This window comes from Chenopodium quinoa, unplaced genomic scaffold, assembly GCF_001683475.1.
Source record: "Chenopodium quinoa cultivar QQ74 unplaced genomic scaffold, ASM168347v1, whole genome shotgun sequence".
In the NCBI taxonomy this organism is placed as follows: domain Eukaryota; kingdom Viridiplantae; phylum Streptophyta; class Magnoliopsida; order Caryophyllales; family Amaranthaceae; genus Chenopodium; species Chenopodium quinoa.
In genome coordinates, this window is record NW_018742763.1 from 951,737 (window position 1) to 973,090 (window position 21,354).

Sequence of the window (21,354 nt, forward strand, 5' to 3'; positions counted from 1 at the left end):
ATAAAGACTTGATGGCTATGTTTAATAATTTACTTGGTAGAGATTGAAACAAATATTTTGGTGGAGGCATAAAATAAACAAAGTCAATATTAAAGAATGCTAGCACACTTAGGTCGCTAGGGTTTCTAAAGAACCACCCATTAGCCCACCTCCTACAACTAGTACGCTGAAAAAGTTGACACCTAGGCGAAGTTTGACGTAGAGCCTTGAAAATGATCTTACCCGAAATCAAAGTGAGTTCCCCCATTGCGTTGAATTCACATGGAATGATATGGTAAACATCTCTCCTATAAGAGAAAATGATGAGCCATCTAAAAGGAGAGGAATAGGTAGGGGTAGAGGAAAGATAGGAAGAGGTTCTAGTAATCTAGGGAGGGGCAGAGGTATGACTGGTTCAAGTGATGTAGGGAGGGTTGAGAAACTGATGCACAAGGACAAGATGTGACACAAGGGGAATTTAATGTTGTTAGAAGAAGTCCTAGGCGTAAATATCAAGGAGGTTCTAGTTAACAAAATGTGACAATACCTCTAAGTGATAAGTTTAGGGTGATCACTGGTCAGGCATTCTGAGAAATTAAAGTCTCTTCTAGATCATCCAATGGGTCTTTTTCTTTGTGTAAGAGGGTGCCAAGGACTACTGCAAAGAGGAGGGGTATGTTTAGCAGTTCGAGTTCTATATCAGATCCTTCAAATGGAGTAAATGCACCTTTATCATATCTTATTTTGAGTTTTAATGCTAATGAGGTGGAAGAACCTTATAATGACATAGAGGAAGAAGAAAATGATGAAATTGATGAAAATGGTGTGTCTTTGAATAAAGATTTTGTGGATAGACTAAATGATGCTTCAAATGATGATGTGACCATGAATGTCCACGATAACTATGATCCATATGAGAGCCCAATTTGGGAAAATGAAAATGAGGAAGAAGATCACTTTGCAAGGTTGTATAAGAATGGTGAGATATATAATGACGAGGAGTTTGGGAAAATTGAAATCAAACCTTGGCAAATATTCACAGATAAGAAACATCTAAGAGATATACTTAGGGATAATTTTATTCAAAGTGGGTTCTTTGTTGTGGTTTATAAGGCTAACAATCAAAAGTGGACTATTAGGTGTTCTGCAACCCACTGTGAATGGAGACTCCACGTTTCAAGGTTGCCTGATGGTATCACTTGGGCCATAAAGTCCATAAAAAACATGGAGCACACATGCATTGGGTTAGAAGTGAAGAATTCAATGGTCACCACTAAGTGGGCAGCTAGAGTTCTAATGGAGGATCTAAGAGCTAATAATGGCATCCTATCAAAGTCATTAAATGAGCTTCTTTGGAAGAGATATGGGGTGCAGATGGCAACTAGCACACTATACAAGACAAGGACCATGACATCGATTGAGATTAATGGTGGTCATGATGTTTCATATATTTATTTGCCTACTTATTGTGAAATGATTACAGCAACAAACCCTGGTTCATCTGCATTTTGTGCATGGACAAATGTAGATAATCTTGAAAGACCACTATCATTTCTAAGCATCTTCATATCATCTAAGGGAGTGATAGATGGTCTGTTTGGGGGGTGCAGAAGCCTGATTGGAGTGGATGGAGCCTATTTGAAGGGTAGTTATGGAGGGATTCTACTATCTGTTATAGCCCTTAATGCAAACAATGAACTATTTCCATTTTCTTAGGCTCTTGTCTCCGTAGAGGATATAGAAAATTGGAAATTCTTTATCTGGCATCTAAAGAATTTGCTCAAAGATAGTGGGAGAGGAGATCAGTGGTGCATTATCTTAGATAGACAAAAGGTACAATGCATATTTTTTTTACAGTACTTAGCCAATAGTTGCTTATGTTTATTCAAAACTTAACTTTGTTTTTTGTTGTTACTTATTAGGGGATTGATTCAGCCTTAACCGAGCTACGGCCAAAAGTTGGGAGGAGGTATTGATGTAAGCACTTATGCTCAAACTGGAAGAAGGCATTTCCGGGTCCTCTAATGTTAAGTCTTTTTTAGAAAGCTTGTGATGCATACTCTTCTTTCACATTCAAAAAGGCAATGGAGCAGCTTCAAAAGGTTAACCCAACACACTCATTTGGTTATCAAATTGGGAGCTCAATCAAGGTGGACTAAGCGCATGTTTGATGAATCTATAAGGAGTGATGTTAACAAGTCAAATTTTGTTGAGAGTTTCAATGCACCACTTGGAATAGATAGATGTAGGCCAATGCTCACACTATTAGAAGGTAATATCTTCTCTTATTTAATTCACCTAGTTGGTGTTCCCGAATATTAATCATTGATTTATATTATTGCATAGGTATTAGAAGGACTACAATGGTAAGAATGGTTGCAAGGAGAGATTTATGTAAGGAATGGAATGATGATGATATTTGTCCTAATATCATCAAGAGGATACAAACACTAACCCATGAATCAAGAACTTGTAAAGCTCTTCAATGTGATAATGGGTATGAAATTTTAGATGGGAAGTCAGTTCTAGTAAGTTTGAAAGACCGCACTTGTTTGTGTGGTAGATGGCAATTTGTTTGGGATATCATGTAAGCATGGAATCTGGGCAATAATTCAAGCTAGGCTTAATCCACATGACTTTGTGGATGACTAGTACACTGTCAAGAGGTATAAAGCAACATATGCATCTGGAATTAAGGCAATACCAGACCAAGAACAATGGCCAGAGTCTGACATGCCCAAAATTCAGCCACCGAGTATGAAGAGGGGAGTTGGTAGACCATACAGAGAACGAAAAAGAGATGATGAGGAAGAAAGAAAAGGAAAGAGAAGTAAGACGGTTAAATGTAGTAAGTAAAATTGCTAAGGGCACAATGCCTTAACATGCAAAGGAGGAATCACTACAAAGGAAGCTTGTGGTATCAAAAATAAGGAGAAGCAACCTATGGTTTCATCATCTCAGCCTATTCAAAAGAAAAAGAAAGCCCCTTATGCCAGATTTTCATCACAACCTATGGTATAGGGCACTTGTTAGTCCAGTTTGTTTAACTAATTTCAAAAAATTATTTTTTGATGTGTTGAATTTGGATCTTTTTTTCCGTGGATGTGTTGTGATACTTGTCAACATTTTATATTTTGAAAACAATAACTTTTAGATTCAATACTCAAATGTAGTATTTTTTTTGTTATATTTCTGTAGGGAACTGTAATTACATTTTTCTCTAAAAGAACAAAGACCCTTTCAAAAGCACCTTCATTTAAATTTTCCAGGATGTTATGTATAGGATCACAAGCAAATAAACCCATAGAATTTGCACTTGAAGTAGGGATGATATGGTTTGTTCTCATACCAAGAAATAAGGGGATGAATATCATTTTCTAAAGGGGTTGACTTTTGGAAGGAATTATTTCTTTCTTTGAGTGGGAAATCTGAAAGTTAACTATGGTTAACCTAAACAATGGAATAACATGAATTTTACTCTTATTAATGTCATAATAGAGAATAAATATGTAATTAGGGTCATTTTATGAAATAATAAAAATAGGGGCTACCAAAGATAAGTAGCAAAAACTAGGAGTTACCGTGGAATTTCCTTAAATCAAAAACTTCTCAATCCATCTCTAACTTGTCAAACAACATTTCCATTCTCTAATTCTCTAATCCACTCACTACTCATAGTATAATTTAGTACCAAAACGAACTGAAATCCAGAATAAGCAATTGAATTGAATCAAAAAAACGAAAGAAAGAGATTGATTGGTAAGAAATCAGGCGCAAAATAAAGGTGGAAGATGCGCCGAGAATGTTGTGGAAAGATATTACGAGCAGAGAAGATGGTAAATTACGCCCAAATTCTTTCTCCCGTCGCCTTCGATCCCGTCGCATTTCTTCTCTCCATCTTTCTAACTTCAAAGAGTTCGTTTCTCCTCATCGTGGCGCCGTCAATTCTCTCCAGGTCCCTCTCTTTCTCCCTTAAATCTTTTTCCATTGTTTTTTTTTTTTTTTTTTTTTCTTAATTTGGATTGTAAATTGCTGTAATAAACCTTCTTTATTGCTTATCATTAGAAGTAGTTTTGTTAAAATAAATTTTAATTTTGCTTGTTGAATTATTCGGGTGATTAGTTTTTGGGTTTTAGGGTTTTGCTAATGCAATTCATGGTATTCAATTTGAGTATTTCTATATGAAAGGTGATCATTATTTATTATTTTTTGATTATAAGGATGTTAATTATTAAAACTGAATTATGCTATGTTGTAAAACAATTTCATAAGCTCTGGAAAGTTCAGAATGAATTGTCTATCTTATCATTGTTCATCGTTTTTGCTGAATATTTGAAAGTAGAGAGTATATTATATAACAAATTTTACATTGTAGTTTGTCATGCTGTTACTTAAAGCTGTTGCAATAAGACAGGCATTGCCTGTGCTTAATTTTCGAATACCTCTCGTTTGTTTATCCTACCTTTACATGTTATGTCACTAATCTGAAATTTTGAAGAAGTACTTCATAAGTTATTTGCTGTGTTTTAATTGGCCATTACCTTGATGTCATTTGTGACCTTTACTTCTGGAAAACGTGTTCTGGTCGCTGTTCCATAATAGTAGTCTTTTATTGCATTCCATTTTCTTGGAGACTTGGAGTTAGAGTGGTGTAGCTGCTGTAGTGTTTTAGTTACTACACTTACTAGCCAATATTCCAGAAAATGAAAAGGTATAAAATTATGTAATTGTGTTCTACCTTTTTATGCAGTGTTTGTTCTAGTCGACTTTTCAGATATAACATAATAGTGCACTAAATTGATTTATATAGTTTAGAAGAGCACCTTGTTAAATTAATAGAGAGACAATTGTCATTTCCAAGGTTAATCTATCGCTATGGAATCTTGCATTTCCACGAGTGGGATCTTGCTCAAAATCTTATCTTTTTGATGTGGATTATACATTTATACTTAATAAAATTACCTACCACTATTTAATTTTTTTGAAGTAAATAATAATTATCTAACAGCTGGAGGCTTCCGTAATCACTCTTTCATGTCAAATGATGATGCTTTAAAGTAGTTTTATTTTCTTCAATTAGTTGACATTAGCTTCTCTCAAATGGGTTCCCCTTTCTTTGATCCTCTCTACTTTTGTATATATCATTCTTTTTTTACTTGTTATTCTACCTCCATTTCAATTTATTTTCAACGATGTGACATTCACCAACATTTAGGTAAAATTTGTTTTTGAGTGGTAAATAAAGAGTGAGAGAGAGAAGTAAAGTTTCATGTGATGAGGGGAGAAATAGAAAGAAATGACAAGTAAGAAAGGAAAGAAAACCTTTCTTGTAAATAAATTGAAACGGAGGTAGTATAATAAGAGCTAAGGGGAAAGGGTGGGCACCTTTCTTAATTCAGGGAAGCACGGTCTATGTATTTGTATGCATTGGCTTAACTCACTCCTAAAGTCCTAAGTCCTAACCTCCCTAGACACTAAAAAGAATACATAATGAAAAATGCCTAGTTAAAGCAAAATTAGAAAAAAAAAAAAAGAAACAAAATGGTAACTTGAACAATGATTATGATGTGGACGTGTACATTTTCTTTTTTTCACACAAGGAAACTTATTGTTTTGATATAGAATTTATCTTATTGAGAGATCTTCTTGTCACATTTTTTTGATAGAAAACCAGGTTGATTTAACAGAGGGGAGATATTTGCTTTCTGCTGCTTCAGATGCATCTGCTGCTGTCTTTGATGTTCAACGTGCATTTGAGGTTGGAGGCTCCGTTGCGAGGCACAAGAGCCTGTTTGTTATTGATAAAGAGCACCAACAAGGACATAAGTATGCTGTATCCTCAGCCACATGGTATCCAATTGATACCGGGCTATTCATCACTGGTTCCTATGATCATCACATCAATGTTTGGGATACAAACACCACACAGGTACTATTCCAGTGTATACTTGCTTTCCATGTGCTCTTAAGTAGTCAATTGCTACTAATTTAGACTGCTGTTTGATAGGTAGTTATGAATTTTAAGATGCCTGGAAAAGTTTACAAGACTGCTATGAGTCCTATTGCAACCTCCCATATGCTAATAGCGTCTGGAACTGAAGATGTTCAAGTTCGTCTTTGTGATATTGCTTCAGGGGCATTTGCTCATACATTGTCTGGCCATCGTGGTATATCGTTAATTAAAAGATTATAAGTATTTGTATGACATTATTGAGCATAATATGTTTATAAATAGAAAGGTCAAATATTGAGCATATTTATTCCATAAATTTGTGGTAGGGTTGAGATATAGAGGAGATTTTTTATTGTTATCTTAAAGATAACTTTGGCATTTTCTGATCCTAAATAGACAAAGGCCATTTATTTTTGTTGATTGTGAGGAATCAGGCCCAAGTGTAATGATGGCTTATATAGTTTGATGGACTGGGGTTTGGAATTCATTGAAAAAAGCATTTCATGCATTACAATATACTACCTCCGTTAACAGTTATTTGCAACGATGGGACATTTTTCCTCTCTACTTTATGTCAAATCGTTGCAAATAACTGTTAACGGAGATAGTATAATTTGTGTGTGTGTGTGTGTGTGTCTGTGTTTGGGGGGGGGGAGGGGATTTGGGTTTGGTAGCAATGTTTACAGATGCTTTTTGCCCAGTCTATTGCAAATTTATAATTCTCATTTTTGGGAGTTTTTAATAAATTGTTGGGTTTTTCATGATGATCTATTTCCAATTTGGGGGTTAGAAAAAGTATATTATTTAGTCACTTAGATTAGATTGCCATACAAATAGAGCTATTAATTATTGCTTGGTGATGCTTATGTCTGTGTATGTGTGTCTATTGTTTTGGGTAAATATACCCTGGCCACATGGCCCAACCAGCGTGTCACCTTAGGAAAGGTTCAAAATGAATCAATCCCCAGCTGACATGTGGCACTCCCAATTAGCATGGAAATCCTTCAGGGCCCAATTCCCGAGAAAAGCCGCAAAACGGCGCAACCCCCCAAATCTAGGTCAAGATGACCTAGGTAGGGTGTTAGCGTAGCAATGCAATGGCTGATATTAGCTACTGTATTTGCAAGCTAATAGCATAATAATGAAAATCCAGAACAATGTAGAGAAGAAGAAGAAGAATAAAAGAGAGAGAGAGAGAGAGAGAGAGAGAGAGAGAGAGAGAGAGAGAGAGGGAATTTGTTATTTCATTTCTTGCATTATGCATGCACCTCACAGCCCTTAAGTACAACCGTGGCAACAACTCATCAAATCCAACAACTAATTAACAACTTAGATTCTTTTCATAACAACTTTTATTCCCTACTAATAAAGTTGAAGAAAAGTACAAAATAACCCTTTTTGATTACCAAAATTACCAAAAATAGAAATATCAGAATATGTCCTGTAACATACCCTCCCCCTTTAAAGGACTTGACCCCTGGCAAAAAAGCAGGATAAGCAACCTGAAAATCAGCTTTAGGCATCCAGGAAGCTTCATGAGCAGGGGTGTCCTTCCAATGCACCAAGAGGTGTTCTACATTATCTGCGTCCAGCTTAGTATCCAAAATGGCAGCGGGAGTCATAGGAGCAGGAGCTGAGTTTTCCCAAGGTAGCACAACCACAGCAGGTGCATTACCTTGAAAAGGTTTGAGCAAAGAGACATGAAAGATTGGATGTATCTTTGATTGTGCAGGCAAGAGGAGTTTATAAGCCACATTTCCAATTTTGGCTGTGATCTGAAATGGCCCATAATATTTAGCAGCAAGCTTATTGTTGCTTCTGGTAGACACTGACTGTTGTCTATAGCCCTGTAGCTTCAGCCAAACCCATTCACCAACACAAAAGGACCTCTCAGACCTCTTTCTGTCAGCCCTGAACTCTCATTTTGTTATGAGCTTTTGACAGATTTTGCTTGAGTATGGCTAGCATATTCTCTCTTCTCTGCAGTCCCCTGTCAACAGCTTCAATCCGAGACTCTCCTGGCAAGTATGGCAAATGGATGGGAGGGGGCTGTCCATAAACCACCTCATATGGGGTCATACCTGAGGCTGAATGGAAGTGTGTATTATACCACCATTTAGCTAGTGGTAAATACTTGCACCACTCTTTAGGAGAGTCACTTGTAACACACCTTAGGTAAGTCTCAAGGCACCTATTCAGCCATCTGTCTCAGGGTGCTTAGGGTGATAAGCAGAAGATAAGAGGAATTCCCTACCATGTAGGGAAAACAACCCCTTTCAAAATTGGCTAAGAAATATAGCATCCCTATCACTCATTATGCTCCTAGGCCATCCATGAAGTTTGAAGACATGGCCTAAGGTAGCATTGAGCAACTTCAACAGCAGAGAATGGGTGTTTCAATGCCATGAAATGAGCATATTTGCTCAGTCTGTCCACAACTACAAAAATGACATCCTGGACCATGGACTTACGTAAACCAGAAATGAAGTCCATGGATTGTAGAGGTGTCATACTTTGAAGCCCGGCAAACTTTGCATTTTCTGATCAACTGACTGACTTCCTTAGCCATTCCCCTCCCGTAGAAGTAGAATAAACCCTACATTCTTTTCAACGTTTGATCTAGTGGCTTGCCTCCAAGGAGGAGTGCTGCCATTGCAGTAGTTGTTCCCTTAGCTTCATGTCTGGGCCAACAACAATCTTCCCTTTTTTTCCACAGCAGCCCCTCTTTGAAGAGTAAACCCTGAAATGTTTTTCCTAGCTTAAAACTATGTAATCTTTAGCACCGTCTGGGTGCTAAAATTTATACCGCCCGAATCTTGGACGGCTGCGTAATTGGTCTGGGGCAATCACAGTAGTGATTGATTGACTAAGGAACTTGTCATACTCTTAAAAGTATCAAAAGTTCCTAAGCTAATCAATCAAACTTTTGAAACCAACCATACAGCCGCCTAGGGGCAAATAGTTGCTGCATGGAATCAACAAGTTAGGCAAGATTGAAGCATATATATAGCAAAATTGCAAGTGACAAAATTGTCAAAATTGTCAAAACCGACTCAGTCGGCTACTTCATTAATAACCCCCGACCTAAAGGTCGGGAGAGAAAATTGTCATACTGGATCCACATCCGGGAGAGGAAAAAAAGATTGTTGAAAATACATTCAAATACTCGGCTCGCAGGCCGGAAATACAAACGGCTAAAAGAAAAATACTTAACTTAGCTGATTCTGTTGAGGTGGGGACACCGACTGGTCATGGCCTGAGGGGAGCTCATCTCTTGTTTGCCCTGGTTGAACTTGGTTAGGGTGAACCGGCACTTGGTCCTCCTGCTGATCGTTGAGCTCGCTCTCGCCCTCTTCAGACGGCTCAATGCCGGCCCATTCGTTAAAGGGAGCCGGCTTTGGCAGACCTAGGGTTCCACGCTATCTTCAAGCGCTCCTCGAAACCTATTTCATTCTCATCCACTAGCCGCTCTTGCTCCGCCTCGAGCTCAGCTTTGTACTCGCTCCGCATTCTGGTTATCTCGTCCTTTGAGCCGGCCAACGTCTGATCAGAGCTCGGTATTTTCTTTGTCGATTGCCTCCAAGATCCGACCGAGCATTTTTTTAAGCTCGAGCTCGAGATCAGATGTCTTCTTGTTGCCGTCTCCAGGTAGCCAGCTCCTTAATGATCTCCTCCTGTTTCATCTCCCTTGCTTTAGACTTAATATTATCAAGGTAGATCGATATTGAGCAGAGTTAAGGGCTTTAGTCGCCCGTTTATTGGCGTCTCTTACCTCCTCCTGTTTTTTGTTAAACGGGGTTTTGAGCTCGTCTACTCTAACCACCTGAAAAACACAATCGGCGAAAAGATAACTTAGCTGGCATACTGATAAAAATAAGCACTTGAAAAAAAAAAAAGAAATAAATAAATAAATAAATACTGCTGGACGTCCGGCCTCCTAGGGAAGGCATCTGCACCACAAGAAGGGGGTTGTGAGATAGCAGCATAATCGACACCTATAGAGTACCGGCTGCAAGGCGAACCTCCCGATTGAGAAGAATGAGTTTTGACTCGTGTCTGCTCACTCCCAGCCGTTGCAGAACCGGTTGCAGCATTGAGTGGCATGCCACTCTTCGGCACCATAGGGATGCCCGACTCTTTGCCGACCGCATCTAGGCTCACGCAAGATCCTTAAGGCTCTTGCTTGCAGAAGTGGGTCGGTCTTAGACGATAAGGAAGATGCTATCTGGGTTTGCTATGCTTTCCTAGCTTTGGGGAAGCCATTAGTAGACTCCTCAGGCTTCCGTTTGAGCATTTTGGTGATGGATTTTTGGATGTTCTTGCTCCCACCCTTAAAGTGAAACACATGGGTTATAGCTAGTGATATGTCGTCCTCCCAAGATTATAAAGCTATGCGAAGCTTACCTCATCGTTTTTGGCCGCCAATTAGGCTTTTTTCTTCTCCAGCTCAGCTTTCCTGATCTAGGCTGCACACGTGGCAAGTGTCTTCTCAGCATCGACCATTGTGAGAGCTTTTTCTACGAAAACACTGGTTGGTTAGACAAACTTGCCAATAAATTACACAAAGTAATAGAAGCGACATTAAAATAAGGTACGATTATTTGTGTGCCATCATCCAGAGGCATGGTACTAAGGCCACAGTCGGAGGGAAACACTGCGCCCTTAAGCTAGTTCGGATGGGGTACCCAATTTTTAGGTACGATTATTTGTGTGCCATCATCCAGAGGCATGGTGGTCGTCTTAAAAAACTCCGGCTCTAGTATCTAGGTCCAACCCTTTAGGCGGCAGGGCGCACTTCTTCCCCAATAGATTTTGGGTTTTTGTTATACCGGCGGAGTAAATGATTTTGACGTTTGCTTTTAGAGGAGACCATATAGAACGTGCTCTTCCAGTTGCTCCATTTTGACGGCTTGTCAAGCGTCATCAAATACTCCCGATGCGTGGTTAATGTATACCACGCCCTAAAGCCACCTGGGGCTCGGCTAAGGTAATGCATGCGATCAAACGCTTCTCAGCCGGGCTCTATGTTTTGTAGCTCACAGGCGGCAGTATAACTAAGGATGTTCACCCACGAATTTGGGGTGGGTTGCCGTACGCCTAAGTCATAGCCCCTTAGTATGGGTTTTATTCCTTTATGGAGGGGGAATCGGAGGCCGGCTTTGAATGCCGCCTCATAACAGCCGAAATAGTTGTCAGTATGGTCAATGTCATCCTCCCAAGCGACTGGGCCACTGCAGGCGGCACAATTATCTCCCAGTCGTCCCCTATGGGACGTCTATCTACAAAGGCTTGAAAGCCCGTCTTTAGGGCAGCCATATCCCTAGTAGACATATAGGTCTCAAGAGGGCTGCCCTAAAGCCCGTCTTTAGGGCCGCCTCGTCTTTCTCACTGTTGGTATCCGCCTGCAGTGAACTCGACTCAGAGCTAGATTGAACGGCCTCTTCGCCGTCTCTCTAGTCAGACTCCTCCAAGATGCTATCACTTGGAGTGTTGGGTGCACTCGGAGGAGGGACTCACGCGTCAGATGCGCCGTTTGACCTATAATCTAGGTAAAGTGTCGTCCACATTGTCTAAGCGAGCCATAGTGTCCTGCACAAACACAGAGATGGTCGGATTTGGGGAAGAATAAGGGTGGACTAAACACCCAGAGACGGCACCCCCAGTCTTAGGCTCAGCCGTACCTGGAGACCGGCTGACTACTGTCCTAGGCTGTGCCATGTGTGTAGTTGGTGAATCCATTTATTCAGTACAATATACACAAACGGTAAAAAGCTTAAAAGAGCTGAGAAGGGGAGAGACGGTTACCTTGATGAAGATTGCTGGAACAAAGAGGTCTTAAATGGTGACCTGCTGTGTCAAACAGAAATAGCAGACGAAAACTTTTGTGATAGCAAGTGCAGCGGTTATCCGAGTCTCTCTCTTTAAAAACTTCTCTCTTTCTCTCTCTAGACTTTTCAAAAGGGTCAAAGATGAGGGGGAAGGAGGGGGGGGGGGTAAAACCCTATTTATAGAGGGGTAAAAAATCAGGGGTATCCCTGCAGGAGGTGAACAGTTAAAATCGTTCACCAATGCCTTGTCATAGGCATCACGTGGCACGCCACGTCACCTCTGTGAGGGGCAAATGTTTTGGGTAAAAATAACCAGGCCACGTGGCCCAACCAGTGTCACCTTAGGAGAGGTTCAAAATGAACCAATCCCAGCTAACACGTGGCACTCCCAATTAGCAGGGAAAAAGACGGGCTTCAGGGCCCAATTCCCGAGAAAAGCCGCAAAATAGCGCAGCCCCCGGTCAAGATGATCTAGGTAGGGGCACATTTACCAATGACCCTATAAATACAGGAGGGACAAAAAACCCCAAAACATCTACTGTTGACATTTTTTTGTATTTACTATTATTGTATGATGATGTGTTAGTTTGACCCTTAAGTGGAAGGCATCCTAACTTGTAACTCTTTTTCTTACCGTTTATTAAAAAAAAATAAAGTCCATGTATAGTACTGTTTTTTCTGAGTTAATAACTACGTGAAAGGATGCACCCATCTTATAATTTCTGTACTAAATATTATGCTATAATTGCTATGCATGCTGCCATGACATAGTATGCTAGATAATTCTGTCTAGTCTTCAATATTTTGGACTTTATTAAAATGTTTATTGTCATCAATTCAGTTCATCACGATATCACAAAAGCACATGACTAATTATACTAATTTATATCAGATGTAGAGATCTCATATACAATGTTCATAATGCAATCGCAGATGGTGTAATGGCAGTTGAATGGTCTACATCAAGTGAGTGGATTTTAATGACAGGTGGCTGTGATGGTGCCATACGTTACTGGGATATCAGACGTGCGGGGTGTTTTCTTGTTTTAGATCAGGCCAAGTCTCAACTTGGCAGGCGGCAACCATTGTTGGAACGTTCAGTTGCCGAAAAGGTCTCATTCTTGCTTGTTGATTAGAGTAGTTTTAATTTGACTGGCCTTTTAGAGTTGTAGATAATTATCTTTTTTTTTTCCCCTTCCTTTTGCTCAAGATACAAGGAGCTTGATATTGTTTAGAAGACAGTTGGGTGATGATTGTTTTATGTTTTTTATTGGTGTGCCAAGGATGGCATTAAGCATGTTGAGACTTGATAGTTATCAGTTTGGTTGGAAGGAGTTAGGAAGATTTTTGTGTATGACTGTACGGAATAATCACTTTTAATTCATGTAACCGACCCCACTTCTGGGATTAAGACTTTGATTGATTGATAGATGTCATAGGCTAGCGAATTAGGGCTATCAATACTGTTGTTACGGTATTGAAGTAGGAATAACTGGATTTTGTTCAGCTTTTGTACATCTTAAATTTACGTATTACTGGAAAGCACCAGGGATCTAATTTTTAAAACCAATATATCTTTGTTAATGGTAAAATCTAAGTTATGTGCTATAATAATTGTTTTACCCACCGTTTGGACTCTAAATGCTATTGTCTAGGCAGCAATATCTAAGCCAATGGGGCAGAATTCTTCTGCAAAGAATAGAGGGGAGCAGAAGAAAGTCTCTTCTGGAAACTCAAAGCAAAGACGCCATTTTGGGATGATGTCAAGTCAAAATCATGCAACTGCACACTATGGTGCTGTCACTGGCTTAAAGGCAACCGAAGATGGCATGTACCTTCTCAGTGCAGGTAGTTTTTTCTGTGTCCAGAAAAATAAGATCAACGGCTTGTCAATAAACTTTGTTGCACTGCAAAAACTGTCTTGTAGATTCTAGTAAAATTAGCTGGTGATTTCTGTGATGTTCTATTCCGAAAGGTAAAATATTTATGTCATTATAAATTTCAGGTTCTGATTCTAGATTAAGATTGTGGGATATTGAATCTGGATGCAACACTTTAGTGAATTTTGAAACTGGTCGCTTGCAAAATAGCAAAGGGATACAATTTGCTGTGGTTCAGGATTCTTCTCTCGTGTTTGTTCCATGCATGACATCTGTGAAAGTAAAGTTTATGTCTAACATCTAATATACCTTCCAATTGGGGATGTAACTGGCAGTCTTCTGATTTCCATTTTTATGCTTCAGGCATTCGATCTTTGGTCGGGCAAAACATCTCTTACTTTCCGTGCCCACTATGATAATGTTAATAGTTGCTGGTTTAATGCACAAGATCAGGTTAGCTATTGTTCTTATTGTCATTTTCTGAAAGACTCCGTTATGACCCCTTCTGCATTATAATGCAATTAGGTTATGAGAATAAATATAACTGAGGCCTCTGTGTTGTCAGCCTGTCAAATATCTAACAACTTAATCTTGAGGACGTTTTGGTATGATAGAAAATATGTCCAAAATTGTACTTTGTAAAATCTATAACTGGCCTCCTGTTTCTATTAGTTGTCTTAGCATGACAATACCTACCAATTTGTCTAATTATTTATTGTTCTTGTATGTTTTTAATGTTTTTTTTTTTTATTTATTTTTTTTTTTAATTTTCATCATTATTATTATTATTATTATTATTATTGTTGTTGTTGTTGTTGTTGTTGTTGCACATTTAGGAACTGGTCACTATGCTTCAGATGACTTTTCCCCTTTAGCAATATTTAATTTTGGGTTTCATGATGCTCAGTTATTTCAAAATTCTAATGCAACATTACCTGTTGGCTGCTTTAAAAGTATTAATCCAACATTAAATTATTGTTTTGTATCGATACTAGTTCCTATAAAATCTTTAAATATATAGCAATAGGAACCATACCAATTGTTAAATATTTAAGGATTTCATAGGAACTAATATTGATGATACAAAACAATAATTACATAGTCAAATTTTTGTGCATTTAACTTTCTAACATAGGTGATAGTTTAACAGTGTTCTTTAGGTTGTTAATTACATAGTCAAATTATTGAGGTTTAAATTTTTATTTTTATTTTTTTAATTCATGCTCCCATTGCCTGGCTGATGGAAATAGGTTCTTTGTTTCCAGGAGCTGTACACAGGTGGAAACGATAGGCAGATTCTCGTCTGGTCTTCATCTGAACTATGTCCCGATAATTTGGTAATTTTATGATATAATCTCTTTCATTTCTAGTAATTATTTGGCTGTTTTACTTGAGCAGTTTGGAATAATTTAGCTACAGTATGCAGAATAGAATATGTGTTTTTTATTTATTTAGATGAATGAATAATCTAATAAAGGTAGGATAATTAGCATGTACCCCTAAAGAGGTTAAGATTTTAAGATATACACAAGGTACTCCTTCATTTCGTAAAATGCACCATGTATCATGAAGAACTTACAAAATACCTCGTGTACTCCCAAAGCTAGCATATATCTAAATCTGTTACTTTAAATCACCAACTCACGTTGATTCCCTTTCACACCCAAATCTTTTTCTTTAGTAATGCCTCGTTCCATAACTTCCCATGCAGTATATTCCTTTTGTTTGAAATCCAGCCATCACTACAACAACTGCCACCACTCTACCAACCCTTCCCACCTGTTACCCCCGTCCCCTCTCCCAAGAAGATGTAAAGTAGTAATTCTAGTAAACAAAGAGGGAAAGTGCTCGGATATTTCTCCTTGTCTGTACAATATAATTATCTGAGGAATCACATTTTTGGTATTCATAAATTTAAATTAAATGTTAAGGTACTGTTTGGTTAGAAGGTGTACAAAAGAAAGTAATGAGAAAGAAAAAGGGAAGGAATTGAATGGTAACACCTCCAATGACCCATCTTGTTTGGTTGAAGAAGGGAAAAAGCTGTTGTTCCATCATCAAATGTTTGCTAGAACAAATAATTAATAAGAAAAAGAAGCCATAACCACCACCCATCAAACTCAATGTAGCCTAACCTTCTATTTCCAAAAACAATCGTCACCACCACCAACTGATCACTGCCACATATCTGACACCAAACCAAGCCATCAAAAACTCCATTGTTCATGACCCACTCATTATCACCACTGTCTTCCTTCTGGCGAGACGCCATCTTACTTTGACTTATAACTCTTTAATGGTTGAAATCAGTCAGAGGATTCATATCTGCAACCTTAACCAGATTTAAGCCTGATAGAGTTGAGGTACCAATTGCGACTTTCAGATTTCGAATGTTGAAAATGCTCTGCTTCGGTGGTTTGCATAATTGGTGTTGTTGGATATGAGGCTTGGAAGCAACAATGATGTTGTGGTGTTTCCGGTGGTTAGGTATTGTCAGGGTTGTCAATTGTGTTGATGAAGATTGTGATGGGGTTGAGATGCCAAAACTCCCAAGGTGAAGATTTGATCTATGAGACCATGACTATATTTTCCTTTCTCAATTACCCTCAACCAAATGGCCTCTTAGACTTTTAACAGATTCAATACAATTACACAACCCAACCCCTCTTGCGGCAATGCCAGCATGTAGCAGTACTGGTGATGGGTAATCATAATTTCTGTCACTGTGCTGCAATTGTTTGTGGCCGTTAGCGGCTAGTGTTATGTGACATAAGAGGGGTTTTCTGGTGAACAAGAGTACGTATTTGAAGGTTCTTGGAAGGTTGTGGCGGAGGTGGTGTTGGTGGGGTTGTCAATCTCGTCGTTCAAGTGTGCCTCTGGTCCGTGATCTTGAATTTCTTGCTTGATTTTTATTTTTTAATACCTTTGGTTCTTGATCTTAACATGAGAGTTGGCTAGAATTGAAGAGAGAAAATGAGGTTAGCAATAAAGTTTGTTATGAAAATAGGATTTGAGTAATTATTGAAGGGCTTCCAAGCAAAAAATCAGTAGTCTGATTGGAAATTTGGTGACATGATTTGAATATATTTTCCAATATTGTTGAAGAAATTAAACAGGATAGAGGGTAAAACTAAAATCAAGAGAGATTGGTGGGTATGTGACGAGACACTAGGTGGGATGGGAGACGGGAAAACTAGGAGAGAAGGGAGGGGGGTTGGCGTGGGGGTTAAAAGAGTTGGTGCTGTTACTTACAAGAAGTCAAATGCCTGCTAGATATTGGTTTATGTGGGGAATTTCAAAAGCCCTAGGAGTACATAGTGCATTTATTCAAAACAAAGCTACCTTATGTGTTCCAACCTCAGGGGAGATATTCCAAGTTTCTTAACATGAAAAACAAACTATGTTTCTCAAATGGCAAAGTCATTAATAAATGCATTTTTTTTTACTTTTTGAGGGAAACACATCGAGCAAAATATATTAATCTAGGGACAAAGCGTATGAGAGTACATAAGAAGAAACTTCCCGAGGACAATGATTATCCCACACTTCCTCAACTCCAAATGGTAAAACTCTAGCAAGATGATGGGCAACATTGTTCCCTTCTTGTTTCCCATAAACTGCTACTTGAAATAGCAGTTTACCTCTTGGGAGACAAATTTTGTTTCTCATGTTGGGAAACTGGGGTGGCCTCACCTTAGGGGCACATGGTATAATCTATATTATCTGAATTTTAAAACTATGTTTTATGAATTTTTTGTACTTGAAGCAGAATCTAACCCAACCTCAGGGGCACATGATATTTGAATTTTAAAATTATTTTTATGAATTCTTTGTACTTGAAGCAGAATCTAATGCCAAAAGATACACCATGTTTGGATAGAGAGAAATGGAACGAAAAGAAGAGAAGAGAAAAAGATGGGATTGTCATCCCTTATTTAGATAAGCATGTAGGAGGACGGAAGGGTAGGGAATGGGAATCATCTATTTTCCTTCTTTAATAAATCAGATCATTTCAAAATTAGAAAGATTAGGAAAGAAAATAGAAGCCCACTCTCTCCCTCCCTGTCCTCCCTTTCCCTTTCCTTTCTAGATTGCTATTCAGACATAAATGTTAGGGAAGTAATAATACTGTTTATTGTTATTGAGCAGGATAACAGGAACATGAACGGAAAAGGTCTCTCGAAAGATGAGGATAATTGGAGTGATTAGAGAAGGCCATTTGGTTGTATTATTTGTTTAGATAGTCCGTTTAATTTGTTTTAGGTCTATGCATGATATGGCATATAAGTGTGTTAAACGGACATGCTGCATCATATTTCTTAAAGGCCAAGTGTAATGCTTTGTAATTACTTGTTACATTACTGATCTGAAAATGGTAAATATTGGAATACAAAATTATTTGAGGTCCGTAACTCGCAAATTGTAATGTCTCTATCCCTTTTCCTTAATTAATTCTCTTACACACAACTTTTACATTTGAAATAGTTAATCGCCATTATATATCTTCTATAATTTTGCGTTCCTAAAAACGTGGATGTGCCACATAGGCTCTTTTTAATTACGCTAATCAGCTTCCCAACATCTAATGACGCCACGTCACCTTTAACAATTTTAATTATTACGCCACGTCACTGAATAAACTAATTAACATTACTCCATATAAAAACATAAGATTAAGGAGATTCGAACACCCAACTTGTTATAAGAAATATGACTATTTAACCATCTAAACTAATTACCAACTACATTATAAATATGTAAAAAAAAAGTATATAAGTGAAAAGTATAGGGTTCAATTTAAAAGAAAATTAAGATACTCAAAGAATAAACTCAATAAGTATTCAATGTAACCATTACCTCATACATCTTGGACACAAAAAGGCTTGACAAATTCATCTATACAAGTATAATACATGAAAACTATAAAACAATAATATATAACGTAAGACCTGGGCATTGCTCGGACTAAACACTAGTTTCACCATTAAACTTCACTTACACATTTTTTTAACATGTCTAACCTAAATTCATAACACTTCTTGGCGATCGAACTATTGCATTAAAAAATGGAGTGATGTTAAAGATGGGGATTGGAGACTCTTAATTGCAAATGAGAAAATCTTACGGAGTGGAAGGAAATTTATTTCTAGAAACTCAAAATCATTAGCTCAATAACTAATGCACTTCTTATTCCAAAAAAAAATAAAAAAAGGAACAACATTATTAGTATATGATTCTACAAAGGCAAAAAAGTACACTCCATTAGTTCCTTTTTATTTGCTCTATTTGAGTTTATACAATTTTTAAGATAGGTCAAGTAGAAATTTAAATTAGTGATTAAAATTTTACTTAGAGATGTGTAATAGGGCAAATAAATTCAAAGAATCACAATGTTTATAAAGGACTTTGTCTCAAATTTTAAGGTTTACGCTTCCATTATTTTGCACTTACGTCTTTTACTAAATTTTTCTAAAGACAAGATGAATTATCCTATTAAACTAAAATCTCTTATAAAGTTATAGGTGTAAGCGCTTCAAGAGTAACGGAAAAAGTAATGCAGTCCTTGCCCTCACAATTTAAACCTCCAAGCACACATTTAAAAGACTTATTTATCATTAGGCCAAACTTTGCGTAGTAGCACGTTCACTCGTTGCCCTTGAGATGATGTATATATGAAGTACACGGTGTGGTATACAATGATTAAATGAATACATCTCTCTCGTATACCACACTGCAGTAAAGTTGCAGTATTCAATACGATGAATATATTTTACATGTTCATACATCACCATATCCTACTCCTGCTTGTATAATTCATCTAGAAAGTCAACTCTTACTAAATTTTCAAACAGATCACCAAACATACTTGCATTTCAACTCTTTCAATTACAAATCTCAAAATTTCCACTTTTTATTATCAAATTCGCAACCTCCTCCATCTTCTCTCCGAAACCCAGAAAACTACTAAATTCCCCATAACATGTAAATGAGCTTTAAATCACCATCCGAACCATTCGATTACCATCTACCAAACGAGCCGTAAATCTTAATTCTTTCATCAATGGATCCCTCAATATGGAGCAAACTACCAGAAGAACTCCTAGATTACATCCTCTGTTTCCTCCCTATTAAATCGATCGTCAATCTCAGATCAACTTGTAAACGCTTCAAATCCATCTTTTTAAACCCATATTTTCTTTCCAAAAACTACCCTTGTTCTTCTTCACCTTTCTCTTCCTACCTTTTGTTATCTCATCCTCATTTCAATTGCTATTTCCCACTCTACAACTCTGTTTCAGGCACTTGGCGGGAATCCTCAGCTTCGCATTCATTGCTAAACCCGTGTTCGTCATCTTCAGATCTTCTCTCTGCTTCTAATGGCCTCCTCTGTTTTCATCTACCAACATCCTCAACTTTGTTAGTCTCTAATCTTTTGTCTCGCTCTTCTATTCTTGTTAGATTCCCCAAATTACCCTTCTCATTTGAGTTTGTTACTTTGGTTTCCTTCCCGTATTGTTTCAAAATCTTCATTTACTCGTCGAAATCCGTCTTTCTTTATGACTCTAAGACCCAATCATAGAGGATTTTTGACGGTTATGATCCGATTTTGAATGATAATATTCATCAACAAGGTGTTTACTGTGATGGGTGTTTGTATTTTACCATTTCTTACCCTTTTTCGATTAATTCATTCGATTTGGAGAACGGTATTTGAAGAATTTGTTTGGTAAAATGCCTACAAATGAGTTACTTTTGCTAGGCTTGTAATTGCTGATGAAACTGAACAAGGCAAAAGAGGGAAGAAGCTGTATGTGATTGGTGGGGAGGGTAGAAATGGAATTTCAAGGTGTTCAAAATTGTGGGAATTGGAATGGCAAAATGGTAATATTGAGAACAATAGCAATAGTTGGGTTGAAGTAGAAAGTTTGCCTGAATTAATGTACAAGAAATTGGTATCAGTTTGCTACCATGATTATGAACATATATATTGTTTTTGGCATAATGGTATGATTTGTATATGTTGCTATAGTTGGCCAGAGATTTTGTATTACAGGTTTGCAAGGAGGACTTGGCATTGGATGCCTAAGTGCCCTAATCTTCCTCATAAAATGGAGCTGCGGATTTCGCTGGTTTTCCTTTGTTCCTAAGCATTATGCTTCCTTTTGAGTTCAAATTTGTTCATTGGTTTGGAATATGTTGCTACATATATGTTTTGTTTTTCCTATTTTTACATATTTTATTTCATTTTCTAGTATTGTTGAGTTTCTTGATTATAATGGGTTAGTTCTTATGTAACTGCTCTATTATTGCTCTTCTAATTGTTGGTTATTGGATTTGAATGTAAGATATTGAAATGATGCATAATATGATCAACTTTTGAATGTGAAGGGCTTTTTTTTTTTTTTTTTTTTTTTTTTATGGTGAAAAGAGGGGCAAGCCTTGAAAAACATGAGGAAAACATCAGCGAAACAAAACGAAAAATAAGAAAAGAAAACAAGAACTAACAACAAAGCAAATAAATCTAAGTCCTACTAGCAGGGGGCTTAATCGAAGACAGTCATTGGCACCATTCTCGGCCAAGCTACACCCCCTCTATATTCTCCAATAAAATGACATGAAAATCCTTCAGGTTGCCTCTTAAATCTCAAACTTGTGCTTAAGGTGAATGTCCTAATTAGCTAGCCAATCGGCCACCTGATTAACCTCCTTATAG

General features: G+C 37.7%; 1 protein-coding gene and 1 pseudogene across 6 annotated transcripts; both read left to right on the forward strand.

The window, feature by feature from the left end:
* The first annotated feature begins 3,346 nt into the window (after positions 1-3,346).
* LOC110724393 (DNA excision repair protein ERCC-8-like) lies at positions 3,347-18,052 on the forward strand. Of its 6 annotated transcripts, none has more exons than XM_021903812.1 (9): positions 3,347-3,934; positions 5,654-5,908; positions 5,987-6,146; positions 12,694-12,872; positions 13,416-13,608; positions 13,766-13,920; positions 14,004-14,093; positions 14,891-14,977; positions 17,483-17,881. In XM_021903812.1, exons 1-9 carry the CDS (start codon positions 3,782-3,784, stop codon positions 17,636-17,638), a joined length of 1,428 nt encoding a protein of 475 aa, XP_021759504.1. In that variant the 5' UTR covers positions 3,347-3,781; the 3' UTR covers positions 17,639-17,881. The 6 variants fall into 6 exon arrangements, with proteins under 6 accessions (XP_021759504.1, XP_021759505.1, XP_021759506.1 ...); XM_021903813.1 differs by having other exon boundaries at positions 17,486-17,881; XM_021903814.1 differs by having other exon boundaries at positions 3,489-3,934; positions 14,906-14,977.
* A 956-nt stretch (positions 18,053-19,008) lies between these two features.
* Positions 19,009-21,028, forward strand: LOC110724394 (annotated as a pseudogene).
* Positions 21,029-21,354: the final 326 nt, after the last annotated feature.